Source organism: Acinonyx jubatus, chromosome A1 (assembly GCF_027475565.1).
Source record: "Acinonyx jubatus isolate Ajub_Pintada_27869175 chromosome A1, VMU_Ajub_asm_v1.0, whole genome shotgun sequence".
NCBI lineage: Eukaryota > Metazoa > Chordata > Mammalia > Carnivora > Felidae > Acinonyx > Acinonyx jubatus.
The window spans coordinates 119815591-119834831 of NC_069380.1; the positions used below are offsets into that span (position 1 = coordinate 119815591).

At 44.3% G+C, this 19241-nt stretch overlaps 1 protein-coding gene across 9 annotated transcripts in view; it reads right to left on the reverse strand.

The window, feature by feature from the left end:
* PRELID2 (PRELI domain containing 2) overlaps positions 1–10059 on the reverse strand; it is a 186781-nt gene extending 176722 nt beyond the window's left edge. For 2 of the 9 annotated variants that reach the window (XR_003415018.2, XM_053222580.1), the window contains exon 1: positions 9868–10059. Coding sequence is in view for 2 of the 9 variants with exons in the window: in XM_053222580.1 (XP_053078555.1) it covers positions 9868–9942 (75 nt within the window). In the remaining 7 variants the exon portion in view is untranslated. Of the gene's footprint in view, positions 1–3240; positions 3311–3543; positions 3636–4985; positions 5056–9867 lie in introns of those variants that run through there. The other 7 variants (XM_027042462.2, XM_027042478.2, XM_053222597.1 and 4 more) reach the window with 7 other exon arrangements.
* Positions 10060–19241: the final 9182 nt, after the last annotated feature.

The window sequence follows — 19241 nt, forward strand, 5'->3', positions numbered from 1 at the left end:
TCAATTACTTTTTACACATCAATGGGTAAGAGGCCTAAATAAGTAAATAAATAAAAGGTTAGAGGCCAAAAACTGCAAAACACTGGGTAAAAAGAGAAAATACACATTAAGACAAACACAGAGCTATGAAAAGTGAGAGGCCAAAAAATGGAGTCCATCCAATTACAGGAATTAACAGTCACTCTATTTGTGGGAAGAGTTTCATGACGATATAGTTATTTACCTTTCTTACTTACAAGGGAAAATTAGACAAGCTTTCATAAAGCTTACTGTTAAGAGTAAGGACTTTTTAAAATACCAACTTTCCAAAAGTCTCAGAAGTTAATGCCTGCCTTTTATAATACCCCCTCCCAAAAAAGAGTCAATGACCTCCAAAGGAGCCATTGTGTACCAACTTCTAAATGGCATCCAAGAGAGCACAAGGAAGCAACTCAGCGACAGAGCTGTGTTAGTCCTACAAAGGCCAAGAGGACCTAAAATAAGTCTGTATGTTAACATTTCTGTTTCATAAGCATTATGAGAATCTTTGCTCCTCAGGCTGCTTCCAAACATCCACATGCAAAGCAGGGGAGCTGCAGAAAAGAGATGTGGCATTTTAGGTAAACAAAAACATCACCAGGGACTGTGCCAAGTTTCCTTTATGACCTACATGCAATAGTCTATCTTAGAGGAAAGCAAAGTTGATTTCATACAAAGATCAAACGAATCATCGATTAGTCAAAATTTCAATGTTCAAGGACAAAACATCTTTAAGTCAATACATTTCTGAATGCTTGTGCATCGGCCTTTCAGGACAATGGGATGATGAAGCAGAAAGAACAAAGGACAAGCAGACACACAGCCCATGATGCTGCCGTCTCTGGAGCCAGGGCGATGGACCACCAGAGGACACGCAAGGCCGTTCTGCCTGGGACAAGTTATGATTCTAAACAAAGGCCAACGACTTCACATCACCTTTCTTCATTCAAAAATGTCCTAATAATTGGCAATGACACAGTGGAGTTTCTTTGAAAGAAATAGCTTATAATTGTGACACAAAGGAAAAGCCTCGTATCTCAACATTAAATGCATACATAAACCAGATGCATTTAAAGATAAAAAGTCTACAAAATAACCGACCAGTACACTTTCAAAAGTGCCAGGGTCGGTCCGGAAATTTAAAAAAATAGAGGATCTGTCCCACACTGGGGGAGACTAAGACAGGACAACTAAATGCAATGTGGGATCCTGGACTGACTCCTAGACTGGAAAAAATGCTATTAGTTGACTACTGCCAAATCGGAATAAAGTCTGTAGATCAGTCAACATTTTATCGATGCTAATTCCCTGGCTTTAAAAACTATACAGTGGTTTGGGGAAGCTGGATAAAGGCTACCCTGGAATTCTTTTTTTTGCAACATTTTTTAAGTCAAATTACAGTTAAGCCTTGAACAACAGGGGTTTATACAGTGTGGGTCCACTTCCATGTGGGTTTTTTTCTAATTAGGACAGTACTGTAAATGCATCCTTATGCCTTTCTCAACATTTTTTTCTCTAGCTCTCCAACCATCAAAATACAGTATATAATATATATATAACATACAAGATATGTGTTAATTGACTGTTCATCTGTAAGGTTTACAGTCAACAGCAGGCTACTAGTAGTTAAATTGGGGGGGGGGGGGTCTAAAGTCACATAGATGCAGATTTTCAACTGTGTGGGGGCCAGTGTCCCTAAACATCATGTTGTTTAGGGTCAACTGTATTTCTAAATGAAAACTTAAGAAAAAAAAACAAAGTTAAAATGAAAATACAGAATGTTGGAAACAATTGAGTTTTAAAACCCAAGAGCCTTCAGTCTGAAACCCATCTGTGAGAGTCTTGGGCAAAATGCTTTAATCTCAGCCTGCCTTAGTTTCTCCATCTGTGAAAATAGGGGGAAAAAATCCATCTCAGAGAGTTGTCACAGAAATTAAAGGGAACAATTTTATGTAAAGTGTAACACCTGGCATCATGCAGGTTCTCAATAAATAGTAGCAGTTTCTTGCTGATGAAGAATGAAAGGCTACATTTTTTAAAACTCAGTTTCAGGACTTCAGTGCTTATCTTGCAATTTACTGTGGTGTGGTATTAAAGCATACTCCTAGTATCCATCTGCAAACTAAATATATGTAGGTGATGATTTAAGAGTCTTTAGAGAGGTGCCTGGGTGGCTCAGTCAGTTGAGTGTCCAACTTCGGCTCAGGTCATGAGCTCGCGGTCCATGAGTTCGAGCCCCGCGTCAGGCTCTATGCTGACAGCTCAGAGCCTGGAGCCTGTTGCAGATTCTGTGTCTCCTTCTCTCACTGACCCTTCCCCATTCATGCTCTGTCTCTGTCTCAAAAACAAATAAACGTTAAAAAAAAAAAAAAGAATCATTAGAACAGGGGCACCTGGCTCAGTCAGCTGAGCATCTGACTTTGGCTCGAGCCCCACATCGGGCTCTGTGCTGACAGCTCAGAGCCTGGAGCCTGCTTCGCATTCTGTGTCTCCTCTCTCTCTCTGCCCCTCCCTGACTCACACTCTGTCTCTCTCAAAAATAAACATAAAAAAATTTTTTTTAATAAATAAAATAAAAATCATTAAAAGATATTTCTTTTCCTAGAATAAAACTTCAAAGCTCATGCTTTCCCAATTCAGAGTCCATGTGACAAGAACTCCTGACAATCCCTCCCTACTAGCATTAGGGAAGGCATTGAATCAGGAAAGTACTAGAGAGTACTGACATTTTTGAAAAGGCAACAAAGTCTTTCTAAGCACTCTAAAAGCTCTCATAGATTAATAATTAAAAATGGGGTTCCTGGTTGGCTCAGTCAGTGGAGTGTGTGATCTCAGGGTTGTGAGTTCGACCCCATGGTGGGTGTCAAGATTACTTAAAAATAAAATATTATTTAAAAAGATAGGATCCTTTCCTCACACTCTGTATCTGTAACATGCCCCTGAGAAAGCATTTATCACAAAAATTAATGTATTTCCTCTGTCCCCTTGAGGGCTGGGGCCATGTTTTATTTATCTCATCTCCTAGAGGCAAAAAGATGCACAAACTTACTCTAAGTGTCCATTAGTAGACCTAGGAAAAGTTTTACTGCCAGTACTTTAACAGTTAAGAATCATCCTACCTTTTATAAACTTATTAAGCCACAACCACCAATAGATAAGTTTCCAAGTATAGTTTATGATTTAAATAACATTTAAAAAACAAGTCAGAATTCAAATGTGCACCTTTATTCCTGTTCTTTCTTCTCTTTATTACTCCAAGTTGGTAAAGGTTTCTGCAGACTACTCCTCTCAGCTTTTTATTTTCAGGTTCATGGAATAAATGTAAGAAATTATTATTGTTAGTATTACTCTCAAGATTTTTAACAAGTACTGTACTTCAAAAGCACCTACTGTGTGCCAATGCATGAAACTATGTGCATTATCCTCTTAATTTCCCCCAACAATTCCAGAAGACAGTGACTATTATCTTACTCTGGAGATGAGGAAACCGAGGCATAGAAAAAGAGCTGACTTGCCCAAACTCACACAGCTAGAAGCACTCGGTCCCCCCGGCTGATGTCAGAGCCCGTACTCTTCCCGTTTGCACCATTCTGCTTCATGTCGTACCTAATCTTCTTCTAGGAGAATTGAGGATAGGAAGATAAAAGAAAGACTATTACAGCGTAAGTAAAAAGATAAACAACCATTATGTTAAACGAGGCTTATCATTTCATCAAAACATGGATTTTGGAAATATGGGTTTACCCCAAGTATTTCGGGAGCTCTGCAGGAGGAGATGTTGTACACAACTAAGTGTCAGATTTGCAAGGGAGAAAAGATAGGATCAGAAATGGAAACATTATTAATTGCCCAATCAACTTTCTACTCTAAATGGAAATAGCCATTCATAAATCGCCTTTATGAGTGTAAGGGTAAACACTCAAACCATTTGTTCAGCACATCAGGCTCCTGGTGAGAATAAATAAAACCCGAGGCCGCTGTGTTGAAGCAAAGAAATTATTTTGATCTGTCCATTTTATTACAATACCCTAAGTAAGGGCATGTTACTGAGACCCACAACAACTTCAGTGTGAAATCACATAGGGCCAAATTCCTGAATACTGCCATTTCCTTATCCACTCAGCAAGGATTTGGTGAGCACCTACTATGTTCCAGGATCTCTTTGGGTGCTTGTGATGCATGAGGAATAAATGGTAGAGTGTAAGCCCATGAACCTCACACTCTATTCACCATGATTCTTTGGCCTACAGCACAGGAAGAAAATTAACCTGAACAACTCTATAGTACAAAAAACTCTTAATGTCTCTGGCCTTATTTGAGAATAAACAAGAAAATCCAGTCAACACAAAGGCCCTCTCGGTCCTTTTTAATAACTTTAAGTTTCAAATACACAAAAGTGAACAAGTGTTTGAATCTAGCTGGTGAACGCAAGCTCAGTAAACAGACTGGCGTGAGCTTGTTAGAGATGAGTGAGCTTCTAGACTGCTACACTCATCCATGCAACTTTGTATTCTCTTTGTAGCTGGTTTTAAATAAAGGAAAGGAAACAGCTATAAGTGATAAGACCTAGAAAGGTAAGAGATCGTACAAAGAAAGAAACCAAAATACACTGTCAGGCACACTGACAATATACCTCATGGAAACTACAGTTTAGCATCTGATAAATAAACCATTTTGGGTTTCATAGCATACCTACATAAGAGTTCATTGGGAAACACTATATTCCATGAACAAAGAGTACTCTGCGGTGTTTGTTTTCAAGGTACCACTCAGCTTTGAAAGCATGTAGCTAATATTTTGCCTGTGGTATCCAACAGGCAGGTGTAAGAAGAGCAAACATTCCTCAGGTTTTAAAAATAGTAGTATATTATAACTTGGAAGGCAAGTCCTAACATACCAAAAGACGTAGATCAGTAGACTCTATTTAAAATAGAACATTCTCAGTGCTGAAGCAGCTTCAAACATACCATTGTGAAAAATCAGATTAAATGCTTCCCAGAGATCCTCATATGATTGTCCCTTCTGCCAAGTGCCTTCCTTTGAAAAAAAATACATACAGACTAAAAGAAATACAAAAGTGTGTTTAGCCAAAAAGATCATTCTTACTATCTTGCACTTATAAAAAGCTAATGCTTGTCAGACTGTTACACATTTGATCCTCACAACACTCCTAGGAGATAGGTGGTAAGGTGCATGGCATTGCTGTTTCACAGATATGAAATGAAGACAGCAGGTTTGCTGTATAGAGTTGTGCATGTTGCTCACTGCACAAGGTCTTCCAATCTAGCAGGCCGGTGGGCACAGGGCTACAGCCACCTAGAGGAAGGAGTGCTGAGACAGAACAGGCACCAGACTTGGGCCCCCACACCCAGGAAATGGCTAACAAGCCACAATAACCCAGCCTTCTAGCATCGCCTGCAGGTGCTGCTTGCCATCAGAAACTAAGGCCAAATGCCAGAAGCCCCAAGCTCCAAACAAGCCCCCATGACCCAGTTTTCAACGAGTCTCATCCAGTTCAGACACTGTGCTAACCTTCCAGCACCAAAAGGGATGGACACTCCCCTGTGAAAACCCAACCACCTGAGCCAAGATAGACCCAGTGGTGAATTTCCACTGAGTTTTCCCCTTATTCTAATACTAAAAATCACCCAGGGATAGGAACTTAACATGCTAATTAGACATGCAACTCAAGAAGAAGCAAGAAGCATTGACCTTTAAGCGCACAAGCCACCGCCCCCCCCCCCCAAAAAAAAAAACAGAACAAAAGAAAAACCCACCCCTACACATTTGGACATCACCCTTTTCAGCCTAGGCCTCCTTAAAACCCTCCCAGACCTCTCCTTGGGAACCCAGCCTACAGACCCTGTGCTGTCTCCCTTCTGCTGGAGCCAGCCCAATAAAGCTTTGCCAGGAACTCCCACTCAGCCCTACTCATTTTCTATGGCTACCCCAAGAGCCTGATTGGGTAACAGCCATTCTTGCTAATTTGCATAAATGCCCCCATTTACTTTCCACTAGCCCCATTTACTAGGAGCTCGTAGGGTCGACCACTAAGATGGTGCCTCTTTCTTTCTTTTTTTTTGATTTTATCTAAATCCAAGTTAGTTAACATAGAGTGTAATAATGGTTTCAGGAGTCTAATTTAGTGATTCATCACTTACATATGACACCCAGTGCTCATCCCAACAAGTGCCCTCCTTAATGCCCATCACCCATTTAGACCATCCCCACACCCCTCCAGCAACGCTCAGTTTGTTCTCTGTAATTAAGAGTATCTTGTGGTGTGCCTCCCTCTTTTTCTCTTATTTTTCCTTCCCTTCCTCTGTGTTCATTGTTGTGTTTCTTAAATTCCACCTATGAGTGAAATCATATATTTATGTTTCTCTGCCTTTAGATGATACCTCTTCTTAATTTGCACTAGGGCCCGATACAGACTGGTGAAAACTGTGTCCCTAGGCCACCCAAAAACTGCTTTTAAAGGGGAAGGCACAATGATGGCCATCCATCTACTGACTTCCAGTTCATGGCTTCAAGTAATGTAAGGCGAAAATTCTCACAGCAAACGGATTTACTGACATCTCATAATTTAGTGACTCACGTAGCCCCTTCCAGGATCTCTACGGCACTCTCTGAAGGAGTGCTTTGTGAACAGAAAGAATGGAAGTGTATGGGGCTCAGGAGTGGCTGAGCCAGTTGAGCATCCGACTTCGGCTCAGGTCATGATCTCACAGTCCATGAGTTCAAGCCCTGCACTGAGCTCTGTGTTGACAACTCAGAGCCTGGAGCCTGCCTTAGATTCTGTGTCTCCCTCTCTCTCTGCCCCTCCCCTGCTCGCACTCTCTCTCTCTCTCTCTCTCTCAAAAATAAATAAATATTTTTTAAAAATAAATTAAAAAAAAAAGAATGGAAGTATAGTATCATCTGCAGTGCTTACATCATTCCAATGCTAGGTCTTTTCTGAAAATGCTCTCCTTTCCCTGAAACTCTACCTTCCAAAATATCCTCCTCAGTCCTTATTTACTATGTGCCAGGCACTTTGCCAAGTTTTTTACAAGCAATCTTCCACACTGTAACTGAATGCAGCTAAGTGACTTCAGCTAGAAGACACTGGCACACAAAAACCACCCAGCTGAGCCCAGTCAACAGAATTATGAGAATGAAAGGTCTACCACTGCTTTAATCCACTGCATCACAGGGGTGATTTGTTACACAGCAACAGAAACCTGAGACACTATATTCTCTCACTGTACCACACATCAAAGCTATACCCCTACATCAGGCACAACGGGTCCACCAAGATAAAATAAGTCCTGAGAATAGACAGAAGAAAACTGAAATTGGATAAAGAGCACAGCAAAGATGATTCTGGAACATTTTATCCCCTCAGGAGTCATCGGAATGCCTATTATGTGGAAGGCAGCACAGTCTGGGGGACTAGGGGTGTAGACTTAGGATTCAGATGTGCTGAAATCTTGGCTCTCCCAGCTGCTGGCCATGGGAACTTGGAAAAGATTCTCAAATCCTCTGAATCTCAGGTTTTCTATGTAATGAAATGGAAGTCAGTCCTAACTGCTTGCAGCTGCTGGAAGAGGTAAATACGATAATGTATGAAAGCACTTCCTCCCCCTCTCTTCTTGCCTGAGAAAGTCCTACTCACACATCAGCCATCATTTCACACAGGCCATTTGTTTGACAAAGCCTTTCCTCATGACCACCCTGCGGGACCTTAGCAGGCCTTCCCCGCTATATTTGGTCCCAGTAACATAAACTTTCTCTGTAAATACATATCATCAATTTTAAGTATGTATTCATCTGTTGGCCATTTATTAACATCAGCCTCACTTACTAAACACCATCAGCCCCACGAAAAGAGGGTCTATCTGTTGTGTCCTAGCACCGAGCCCAGTACAAAGAAGAAAAGCATTCAGCCCAGAAGCATGACCACATGAACAATACTCTCTAAAAGAGAGCATGCCATTGTGCTATGTGCTTCTGCAGGCATGAATCTAATGAGAGAAAAAGAGATGTGCAGCAGTAACCATCCAATGCTGGAGAAGATAGTCAATGATTTTGATCTGGATCAAGTGCCCTTCCAGGTCTGACAAGGCAAAGATCAGCTCCTGAGGAGTGCAATCCAGAAGGCATTCCAAGGCAGCAGTGGCATTAGAGAATCCACACTCCCAACTTCCTAAGAAAAAATGGAGAGTTGTTGGGGTGCCTGGGTGGCTCAGTCGGTTGAGTGTCTGACTTCGGCTCAGGTCATGATCTCACAGTTTGTGGGTTTGAGCCCCGCTTCAGGCTCTGTGCTGACCTCGGAGCCTGGAGCCTGTTTGAGATTCTGTGTCTCCCTCTCTCTCAAAAGTAAATAAACATAATTTTTTTTTTTTTTTAATGGAGAGTTGGCTGTTTCTCTTTTGGGCCCAGAAGTCTGGCCTAAGGCAAAGTCTACACTAGATCCACAATTCAAGCTTTCATTCATTTAGTCATTGATCAGTTATCTGATTTTTAGTGAGCACCTACTAGCTGCTAGGCACTATTCTAGGTACTGAAGATCTATCAACAAGCTGACATTCTCCCCCAAAAAAGACTTCTATGGCAACACCATCCTACAATCTTTGGCTTGGGTCCCGAACTGTATCACCTCCTCATGTGAAGGTCAGGTCTTATCACTTAAAAAATTAACTTCCTCGGGACCTGGGTGGCTCGCTCCATTGAGCGACTGACTTCAGCTCAGGTCATGATCTTGTCATTCATGAATCCAAGCCCAGGGTTGAGCTCTGTGCTGAAAGCTCAGAGCCTGGAGCCTGCTTCAGATTCTGTATCTGCACACAGCACCCCCACCCCCACCCCCGCTGTCCTGCGCGCGCGCTCTCTCAAAAATAAACAAACACTAATTAAAAAAAAATTTAACTTCCTCTCCCCTTATCTCCCTTTGATGGCTTGTGGGTTGTATAAGGAGTGCACTGCTTGGTGGCTGCTACCCAAGGCAAGTTACAAGTCTGGCAAACCTTGTCTAAGAACATGAAAGCTGAAGGGGAACCTAAAATATCTTCTGATACAACACTCTTAGAAGCAGAAACTGCGTCTGAAGAGAACAGACGCTTGACCAAGTGAAGGAACTAAAGGCAGAGACAGACAAGAGTCCAGGAGTCCCAGCTCCCTGGCCTGGGTGCTTTCAATTTCTCAACGAAATTTCCCCTTCTATTACCATGAGCACAGTCCTCGGAGGAGCCCTGAGAAAAGAGGGCCACTGAACACCGAGACTGGGGTGTAGTTAGAGCAGCACAAACAACTACAACACTTTAGAGGCCTTCCATCAGTGACTTTCCATGAATTATCTCACTTGAGTCCTCGCAACTAACCCTTTCACTTAGTACAATTATGTCCCCATTTCACAGATCACAAAACCAAGGCACAGAGAGGGTAAGCAATCTGCCCCAAGTCCCACAGCCACCTCCACTGGGATGATAGAGCCACAATGCTGGGAAACCTAGGGTGATGGCTTCCGCGGTGCCCACTAGCTTTAAGGGGTCCATGAGGTACTAGAACGATCCACAAGTCCTGTGCAGCCTCAAGCAGGCTCCAGAACTTGCGTTCCCTGCCACTCCGGGACAGGGTGTGAACGTGGCGCCGCGCACCACGAAGGGGAGCCCTCGAGGAAATACACTCCCACCCCCGTCCTGCATATCCCGAAGCGAACCCCGCAGCTGGAGCGCGAGAAGGGGAGGGGGGGGGGGGACTCCCGCGGGGGGTCGGGGCGGAGGCCCGGACAGGGCCGGGCGCCCCGAGAGCGGACGGCTGGGCCAGGGCTCCCGGGTGCCGCGCGTCCGGGCCGGAGTGGGCTGGTACCTTTCGGAGGAAGCTGGCGACCACCTGCTCGAAGGGGTACTTGTACACCTGGCGCACGTCCACCGTGACCCCCATCCCCGCGCGCCGGGCGCCGGGCTCGCCCCGGGCCGCAGGCGTCCACACCCGCCCCGCCGAAGGGGCGAGGGTTTTTTTTTTTTTTTTCCTGCCTTTTCAAACTTTCGAAACTTTATTGTCCCCCCCCCCGGAGAAACGGACAGGCGGTCGCGCCCCGCCCCCTTCCGCCCCGCGGTTTGTGGGCGGTGGGTGGAGCTGGGGGGCGCAGCTGCGGCGGCTTGGGGCCCGCGCGCACCTGAAGCGGCCCGCCCTGCCTGCAGGGCCCGTGACCCCACCGCTCCGCGCCCCAAGGCCTGGCCCTGAGCTCCGGTGCCGTCCCGCCCCTGAGCCTCGCACTCAGCAGCCCTAAGAAAAGGATCATAAATACGGAAACAACCACCCGCCCTCTGAGATTGGCTTGTAATCTAACCCCCCTCCGTGTTGCTGAGGCTGGTGTGACAAAGGTCAGCGACTGCGTGACTCACACGATCCCGGCAGCCGCCTCAAAAGCTGTAAATTGGGTCTCAAATTCGGTAAAAATTGCCCGTATCCCCAGGGAGTGTTCGGGAAATAACGGTGGCTTGGCACGTCCGGCGCTGTAAGGAAATTCCTATGCTCCTTAAGTTGAAACACCATGAAGCCTTTGTTGCTACAAAGACGCACGAAAAGAATATGACAGCTTTTCACTGACCTGTACAGATTTTGCAAGAACGAGCAAGTGAATCCACTTACTCAATAAGTTAGTCAACATATTCCTGGAAAGAGACTCCGCGCCAAGCACTGTGGCAGGCATGGTCCCTGCTGTCAGGTGGGATGAGTGAGCCCGGCTATGTAACACCCAATGAACAAAACAGGAAAACAGACAGGATAAGGGATTAAGGTTATGGGACTGGGGCCCGATGTTAGCTAGCATGAATGAGGAAGGTCTCTGAGGTGGTGACTCTGACATTTATAAATTTATAATCTCGCTGGCCACCGACACGCACAGTCATACTGGTGTTACAAATCTTACACTTGGGTAAATCCAGCTCTCCATTACTCACAGCTTCACTCCCACCCCTGCAAGAGACTGGAGGCAAATCTACACCCAATATAACAGGCCTCCTTTTAAGTTCATAACCACTAACCTCCAGGGGCCTTTTAATGGTGCTGGCCAAAAAAAAAAAAAAAAAAAAAAAAAAAACCCTCCATTTCTCTAATCCACTAACTGTCCCACAGTCTTCTCACCTCAAACCCCCAACACTTCCCAACCTTATTCTCAGGTGACTACCTTGCTTCCTTTTTCACTTAGTAAATAGGAAACCTGCCTCTACCACATCTATCTACCCACCTGTCCAAATGCCCTGCCTTCTCTCCTACTTTTTGTTTTGTTTCGTTTTGTTTTAAGTAGGCTCCACTCCCAGCAAAAACACAGGGCTTGAACTCATGACCCTGAGATCAAGACCTGAGCTGACAAAAAAAAAAAAAAAAAAGACCTGAGCTGAGATCAAGAGTCCGACTCTTAACTGACTGGGCCCATCCAGGCACCTCTCTCTCCTATTCTTGTGTGTGAACTGCCAGCACTTAGTTTAGGGCCAGTTTCTCCACTTGACCACTGAATCCAGCAGTGGGCTAGCAAATGGTTAACCAACAGCTCTCCTTTAAAAAACAAAAAAACAAAAAAAAACACCAGGGACCCCTGGGTGGCTCAGTCGTCAGTCATCTCAGGTCGTGATCTTGTTGTCTTGCCCTGCATTGGACTCTGTGCTGACACCTCAGAGCCTGGAGGCTGTTTTGGATTCTGTGACTCACTCTCTCTGCCTCTCCCCTGATCACTCTTTCTCTCTCTCTCCCTCTCTCTCTCTCTTTCTCTCTCTCTTTCAAAAAATAAATAAACATTAAAAAACAACCCAGAGAAGGCCATGACTGCTAACAATTGCAGTTTCTGCTGTGTAAATACTCCCACCACGGCCAACTTCAAACTAGCAATGTGATGTCACAAAACATGGGGTTAGAAAGACAAGTGCAGGAAGGCACTACTGTGTGGCATTTCCACAATCCACATGTAGTAGACGTAACTGCAAGAACATAGTTAATGGAGCCAATGCAAACGTGATAAATAAGAACAAGCCCGGAGGTGTCACAATTCCAGATTTCGAGATCTACTACAAAGCTATAGTAATCAAAACAGCATGGTACATACACTGTTGGTGGGAATGTGAATGGGTGCAGCTGCTGTGGAAAGCAGTGTGGAGGTTCCTCAAAAAATTAAAAATAGAAATACCATATTGGGGGGCCTGGGTGGCTCAGTCTGTTGAGCATCTGACTTCAGCTCAGGTCACGATCTCACAGTTTGTGAGTTGGAGCACCTCAATGGGCTCTGTGCTGTCAGCTCAGAGCCTGGAGCCTGCTTTGAATTCTGTCTCCCTCTCTCTCTGCCCCTACCCTTGCTTACCCTCTATCTTTCTCTCTCTCTCAAATAAATAAATAAACATACATTAAAAAGAAATACCAAATGATCCAATAATTCCACTATTGGGTATTTACTCAAACAAAATGAAAACACTAACTCAGAAAGATATATGCACCCTATGTTTATCGCAGCATTATTTATAATGGCCAATATAAGGAGGCAACCTAAGCGTAAATCAATAGACAAATGGATAAGGAAGATGTGCCGTGTACACACACACACACACACACACACACACACAGGGATATCATGCAGCCATAAAAAAAAAAAAAATGAGATTGTGGCATTTGAGACAACATGGATGGACCTACAGAGTATTATGTTAAGTGAAATAAGTCAGACTGAGAAAGACAATTATATAATTTCACTCATTGTGGAATCTAAACAAAAATTAATAAACAAATTAAAAAAGCAGAATCAGACCTATAAATACAAAGAACCAATTGATGGTTGCCAGAGCAAAGTGGGGGTGGGTGGGTGGGGGTGGGATGGGCAAAATGGGTGAAGGGGAATGGGAGATATAGGCTTCCAGTTAAGGAATGAGTAAGGCACCGTAATAAAAGGTACAGCACAGGGAATATAGTCAATGATATTGTAACAATAATGTATGGTGGCAAATGATAGCTACACTTGTGATGAGCATAGCATAAGGTATGGAGAAGTTAAATCACTATGTTGTACACATGACACTAATGTAACACTGTGTCAACTATACTCAAAAAAATCCTTCTTTAAAGATCATGGTGAGGGGCCCCTAGGTGGTTCAGACAGTTAAGCAACCGACTTGATTTCAGCTCAAGTCATGATCCCAGGGTCATGGGATTGAGCCCCGTGTTGGGCTCCATGCTGGGTGTGTAGCCTGCTTAAGATTCTCTCTCTCCCTCTCTCTCTCTGGTCCCGCCCTCATGCTCTCTCTCTCTCTCTCTCTCAAAATAAATAAACATTTAAATAAATAAATAAATAAATAAAGTTAATGGTGACTGTAATGCAATTCAGAAGGGCTGGGTTTGGAATACCTATTACCTTTTTAAATATAGTTCATTTAATTGTAAATTTATATAATTTAATATTTAATAATATCTGTGCTTAAGATCCAGCTAGTAGGATTCAGAGCACAGTAGCCCAAAATATGGCAGTCTGCATATTGAGTATCTTAAGCTGAAGGAGTTTGGGGAAATGGCAGGAGCAGGAAGTTCTCTGACATTCCCCTCGCCTTCTCTCCCGAAGCACATCATAAGATCCTCTTGTGAGAAATGTCCTTTGTATACCAGAAGGAAAGTAGCATCCTTCTCTCCAGGACAGGAGTGCTACCCAGAAGAATGCACACAAACAGGCCTTGCCAAGTTTCCCCACAGTGACTACACTTACTTTATACCCTTTGTCCTATGATATTTCTACAGTCCTGCTCCCTCTTCATCAAACCTTGTGCAAAACCCTCAGGTATGACCATTTCTACAGGTCTTCATTTCTGTATGAAGGTGCCCATGTCCCATAAAACTTACAGTAAATCAATGTGTATGCTTTTCTTCTGCTAATCTGTGTCAGGTTTTCAGACTCAGCCAGGGACCCTGAGAGGGTCAAGCAAAACTTGACCTACACAGCTGTACCACATCACTAAAAAGTTCCCGCCCTCTTTCTTGTTCAAGGACATCTCTCTAGCCATACCCCCTCCCTTTCTCACATCATCACTTTTGCCTCTACTGGATCATTCCAACCAGCACACATACATACATTGTGATTTCTTCCATTTTTAAAAAAATCCACTCTTAACCCCATACCATCCTCCTGATCTATCCCAATTCTCTGGTATGTTTTTGCTCTTCAGAAGAGTTGCCTATAATCTCTTGAACCCATTCCAATCAATTTGGGACCTTTCCAGTTCACTGAAACTACTGTTGGCAAGGTCACCAATGGCAAAATTGCTAAATTCACTAGTCAATTCTTAATCCCCCACCTTACTAAACCTCAGAGTAATGTCTCCTTGAATTACTTATCAGGTGTGGGGTGGAGGGTTAGATGTCAAAGCCCTTAAAAGTTGAATGGATGGCGGTACCTGGGTGGCTTCATCGGTTAAGCATCCGACTCTTGATTTCAGCTCAGGTTATGATCTCACAGTTCTCGAGACTGAGCCCCCGTGTCAGGCTCCATGCTGAGGGTGGAGCCTGCTTGGGATTCTCTCTTGCTCGCCCTCTGCCCCTCCCCCACTCATGCTCAAGTTTGTATGCATGCTCTCTCAAGATAAATAATCTTTAAATATATATATATTTTAATTTATTTAATGTTTATTTACTTTTGGAGGAGAGAGAGACAAAGTGTGAGTGGGGGAGGGGCAGAGAGAGAAGGAGACACAGAATCCAAAACAGGCTCCAGGCTCTGAGCCGCCAGCACAGAGCCTGACGTGGGGCTCGAACCCACAAACCGCGAGATCATGACCTGAGCCAAAGTTGGACGTTCAACCGACTGAGCCACCCAGGCACCCCAGAAAATATTAAAAAAAAAAAAAACTATTGAATGTTATGTAGAAAGCAACGCTACTATATCACGAACCCCTTCTTATAGAAAAAACAAATACCAGTCGCCCTGGGGGACTACCGAGGCCCACAATAGAGAGATAATTTACTTGTGGAGTTTATGGTAACCCTTACCTGCCTCTACCGCCAGACTGGGTGTGAAACAGAAGCCTCCTGACAGGCTGGGCCATGCACCCATTCCAACTAGCCTCCGACTCCACTCTGACAGCTGCTTTCTTCCAGAAGGTATCCTTGGGCAGTTGCTTGCCAACTCCTGATTAGCTGATCACAAAAGGCCAAGCCTGTGTCCTGAAAGATTAAAGGACTGAGCACCTGTTGGCTTTAACTGGGCTGGTTGTCTGAGTGACTTGTGCAAGAACAAAGGCCACCTGCCCACTCCAAGGACATCAGGGTGCTCTGAACGTGGAAACGCAGGCCACACTTGACAAGGGAGGCTACTGCCATGTAATCTCGTGCCTCAGAGTCCCAGCCAGTTTGCACAATGACAGCGTCACTTGCTATGTCCCCAAGGAAGAGAGAAGGAACTATAAAACGAATTCCCATTGCTTTGAAATTGGGTGGCTTTTACCTAGTCAGAGACTGGAGTTTGGAAATTTGCTAACCTCCCAAGTTCCTCCTTTGGTCTTTGAGATACCAAACTCACGTTTGTATCTTCAAGGCAAGGCACAGAGGTTTGAACCTGGTGGACACGCACCACACTTTGAGGGAAGGGGTGGATGACTGGCTCTTTACAAATGACGTGAAGTTTTAAGTGGACAGACACTTCAGCCCTGACCCTCTCTCCTCACCCTGTCCCCTCGTTGCTTTTCTCACCTTCTTGATGCTGGTCCACTGTCCTCTTCTGACCATCTTGACCATCTCTCCATCACTAATCTTTTTTATCCAATCTTATAATTGTCTGTTTACAGAAATTCTCCACTGAACTATGAGGGTCTCCAGCCTAGAAGGAACTGTGTGTTATTCACTCTTCCCTATCTAGTGCTGAGGCGGAAAACCTCTGTCCTCCTCCTGTGTGCCTCCTTTATCTCACACTACTACCACACTCACAACGCTTCTGACACCAGGCATGTAGGGTTCCCCCACACCATGCAATTCTGTGACACCAGCTGGGGGTTTGTCCAACTGAACTCAATTCTGATACTATCTATCTGGAGACAGTGCCAGATCCCACAGGTTAAGGGCTCCATCCTACAAGACTGCCTGCCCCCCATACCACTTCAGGTGCCAATAACAAGTTCAGGTTGTTACCTCTGCTTCTGACCGATGGGCTGTAAGTCACAGGTTCCCATGACCTCTTTGTCAGTTTGATGTACTGCTAGAACAGTTCACAGGAGTCAGGGAAACAGTTCACCAGCTGTTGACCAGTTTATTATAAGAGTAGATGATAAAGGACACAGATGAGCATGCAGGTGGGAGAGATGCATAGGACAAGGTAGGTGGGAAGGAACACAGAGCTTCCAGGTGTACCACCCTCCAGTACTTCCATGTGTTCGCCAACCCAGAAACTCTCCAAAACCCATACTTTTGGGAATTTTGTGGGGGCATCATGTAGGCATGACTGATCATTAACTCCTGATCCTCTCCCCTCTCTGGAGAACGGGGTACGGGGCTGGATATTCCGAGCTTCTAATCATGGCTTGGTCTTTCTTGTGACCAACCCCATCCAGGAGCACACCCAAGGTCACTTCAGTAGAACAAAAGACACTCCTACCGCCCAGAAAATTTCAAAAGTTTAGAAGCTTGGTGTCAGGAACCAGGGTCAAAAACCAAGTATTAGTTGGGGCACCTGGGTGGCTCAGTCAGTTAAGCGTCCAACTTTGGCTCAGGTCACAATCTCTCAGTTCATGAGTTCAAGCCCTGCGTCGAGCTCTGTGCTGACAGCACAGAGCCTGGAGCCTACTTTGATTCTGTGTGTGTGTCTCTCTCTGCCACTCCCCTGCTCATGCTCTGTCTCTCTTTCTCTCTCTCAAAAATATAAACATGAAAAAAAAATTGTTATTAAAAAATATATAATATATAATAAAAAATGTTTTAAACAATTATTAGAACAAAAGATGCTCCTAGTACTTTTACCATCTAGGACATTACAAGGGATTTTAGAAACTCTGTGACAGGAAAAGAGTGGAGGGGAGAGCAAGGAGTGGGTGGAGGGGGAGGGGAAGCAGACACTAATATTTTCTATTATCTCACAAGGGCCTAGCAAAATATCTAGCACATAGTATATGTTCAATAAATTCATGAATACTTAACAGAGAATATGACCTTGAGCAAGTTCCTTCCTGTAGCTGCACCTCAACAAAGTGACCAAGAGGACCAAGATTATTTCTAAATTCCCTTTTACTTCCCTGAGATTTCATATGTGAACTAGAGACTCAGGACAGGCAACAGAACCAGTCACCAGAACCAGGGTACAAAGCAGGAATTTGCACGGAGAACAAGGCAAAAATCTCAGAACAAGTTCATCGTGTCAGGGTAAAGTAATACCTGTGGCATCACTGAGCCAGACTTCTCTTCCCTCACTTCAAGATGACAGTGATCAGACAGTTTCAAGAAGTTCAAGAACTTTAGGGGCACCTGGGTGGCTTAGTTGGTTGAGCATCCGACTCTTGTTTTCAGCTCAGGTCATGATGTCACCATTCATGGGTTTGAGCCCGAGGTCAGGCTCTGCACTGAGAGCACAGAGCCTGCTTATTATTCTCTCCTCTCTCTCTCTCTCTCTCTCTCTCTCTCTGCCCCCCCACCTCAAAATAACTAAATAAAATAAACTTTTAAAAAAAAGTTGATAAACTTTAATCAGACAGAGAGGAAATATTTCAGGGCAAGGAGCTACTAGGTCATCACAGCATCCTACATGTTACCGAACACTTAGAAGGTCTATCACGTTCCAATGCGAGAGAGAGCAATATGTAAAATATCTAGTATTAAACAGGTAAATATGGGTACCAAAGAGAAAAAATAAGGTAGAGAAGAAGGATGATAAGTGGGGGTGGGGCAGCGGGGTAGAACTCCCTGGCAAACTGACATTTAAGTAGAAGAGTTGAAAGAAGAGAGGGAGCAAGTCATGCGCTTATTTGGGGGACAGTCATTCCAGGCAGCGGACTGGCCAGTTAACAGGCCCTGAGATAGCAGTCCTTCACCTGGTGTGCTGGAGAACTGGGAAGAGGCCAGTGTGGCTGGAGCAGAGTCCTGGAACATAGGGTCAGAAGAGCAACAAGGATCAGCAACAAGGTCACACAGAGTGTTGTAAGCCATTGTGAAGATGTTAGCTCTTTCTCTGCATGAGACATTGAGAACTTTGAACTGGGCAGTGACATGAACAGAACTCTGTTTTCACAGAACCATTCTGGCTAGTAATTATGAAGCAGTGACCTTGGGGAGGCAAGCGGGAGAAAGAAACCAGTTAGGAGGCCATCGTTGTAACGTGTACAAGCGGTGATGACTAATCATGGAGGTACTGAGGGAGTTTTCAGATTCTGGATCCTTTGTGAAGGTAGAGATGCAAAGTGTGCTGGAAGACCAGAAGTGGGATGTGAGAGAGGGGCCAAGGATGATGTGTCAGTGCTATACCGCACACCCCCATGGAGAAAGCCGGCCTGACTATAAAAGGAAATTAAGCCAGATGTATTCATTTCCCAGGACTGCCAAAAACAAAGTACCATGAACTGGGAGGCTTACACAGAGGTGTACTGTCTCCCAGCTCTGGAGGCTGCAAGTCTGAAATCAAAGCGTTGGCAGAGTCGGTTCCTTCTGAGGGCTGAGGGAGACAATCTGTTTAAGCCTCTTGTCTGGCTCCTGAGAGCCCCCAGCATCCCTTTGCGTGTGGACAGTGTGTTGCCTATGGCTTCACATCATTTGCACTCTATGCTTGTCTGTCCCTGGGTCCAGATTTCCATTTTTTATAAGGATACCAATCATTGGATTAAGACCCACCCTAATGACCTCATCTGTTAAGAGTTGAAATATGCTCCTTTCAAAATTGATATGTTAAGCCCTAAGCCCAGTAGCTCACAATGGGACTGTTTTTGGAGATAAGGCCTTTAAATAGATAGTTAAGGTAAAATGAGGATATACAGGTGGGCCCTAATCCATTATGATGAAGGTCCTTATTAAAACAAGACGAGATCAGGACATAGACCTGAACAGAGGGAAGACCATGTGAAGACAGAGGGAAAAGACACCCCCATCTGTCAGCCAAGGAGAGAGGCCTCAGAAGAAACACACTTCCCCGCTTTTTGCTAACATTGGGAGAACTAATATATATGATTTTGTATCCCTCTTTCATGTTCTCTAACAAATGGAGAACATTATCTTCAAAAATGTGATTTTAATGATATTAA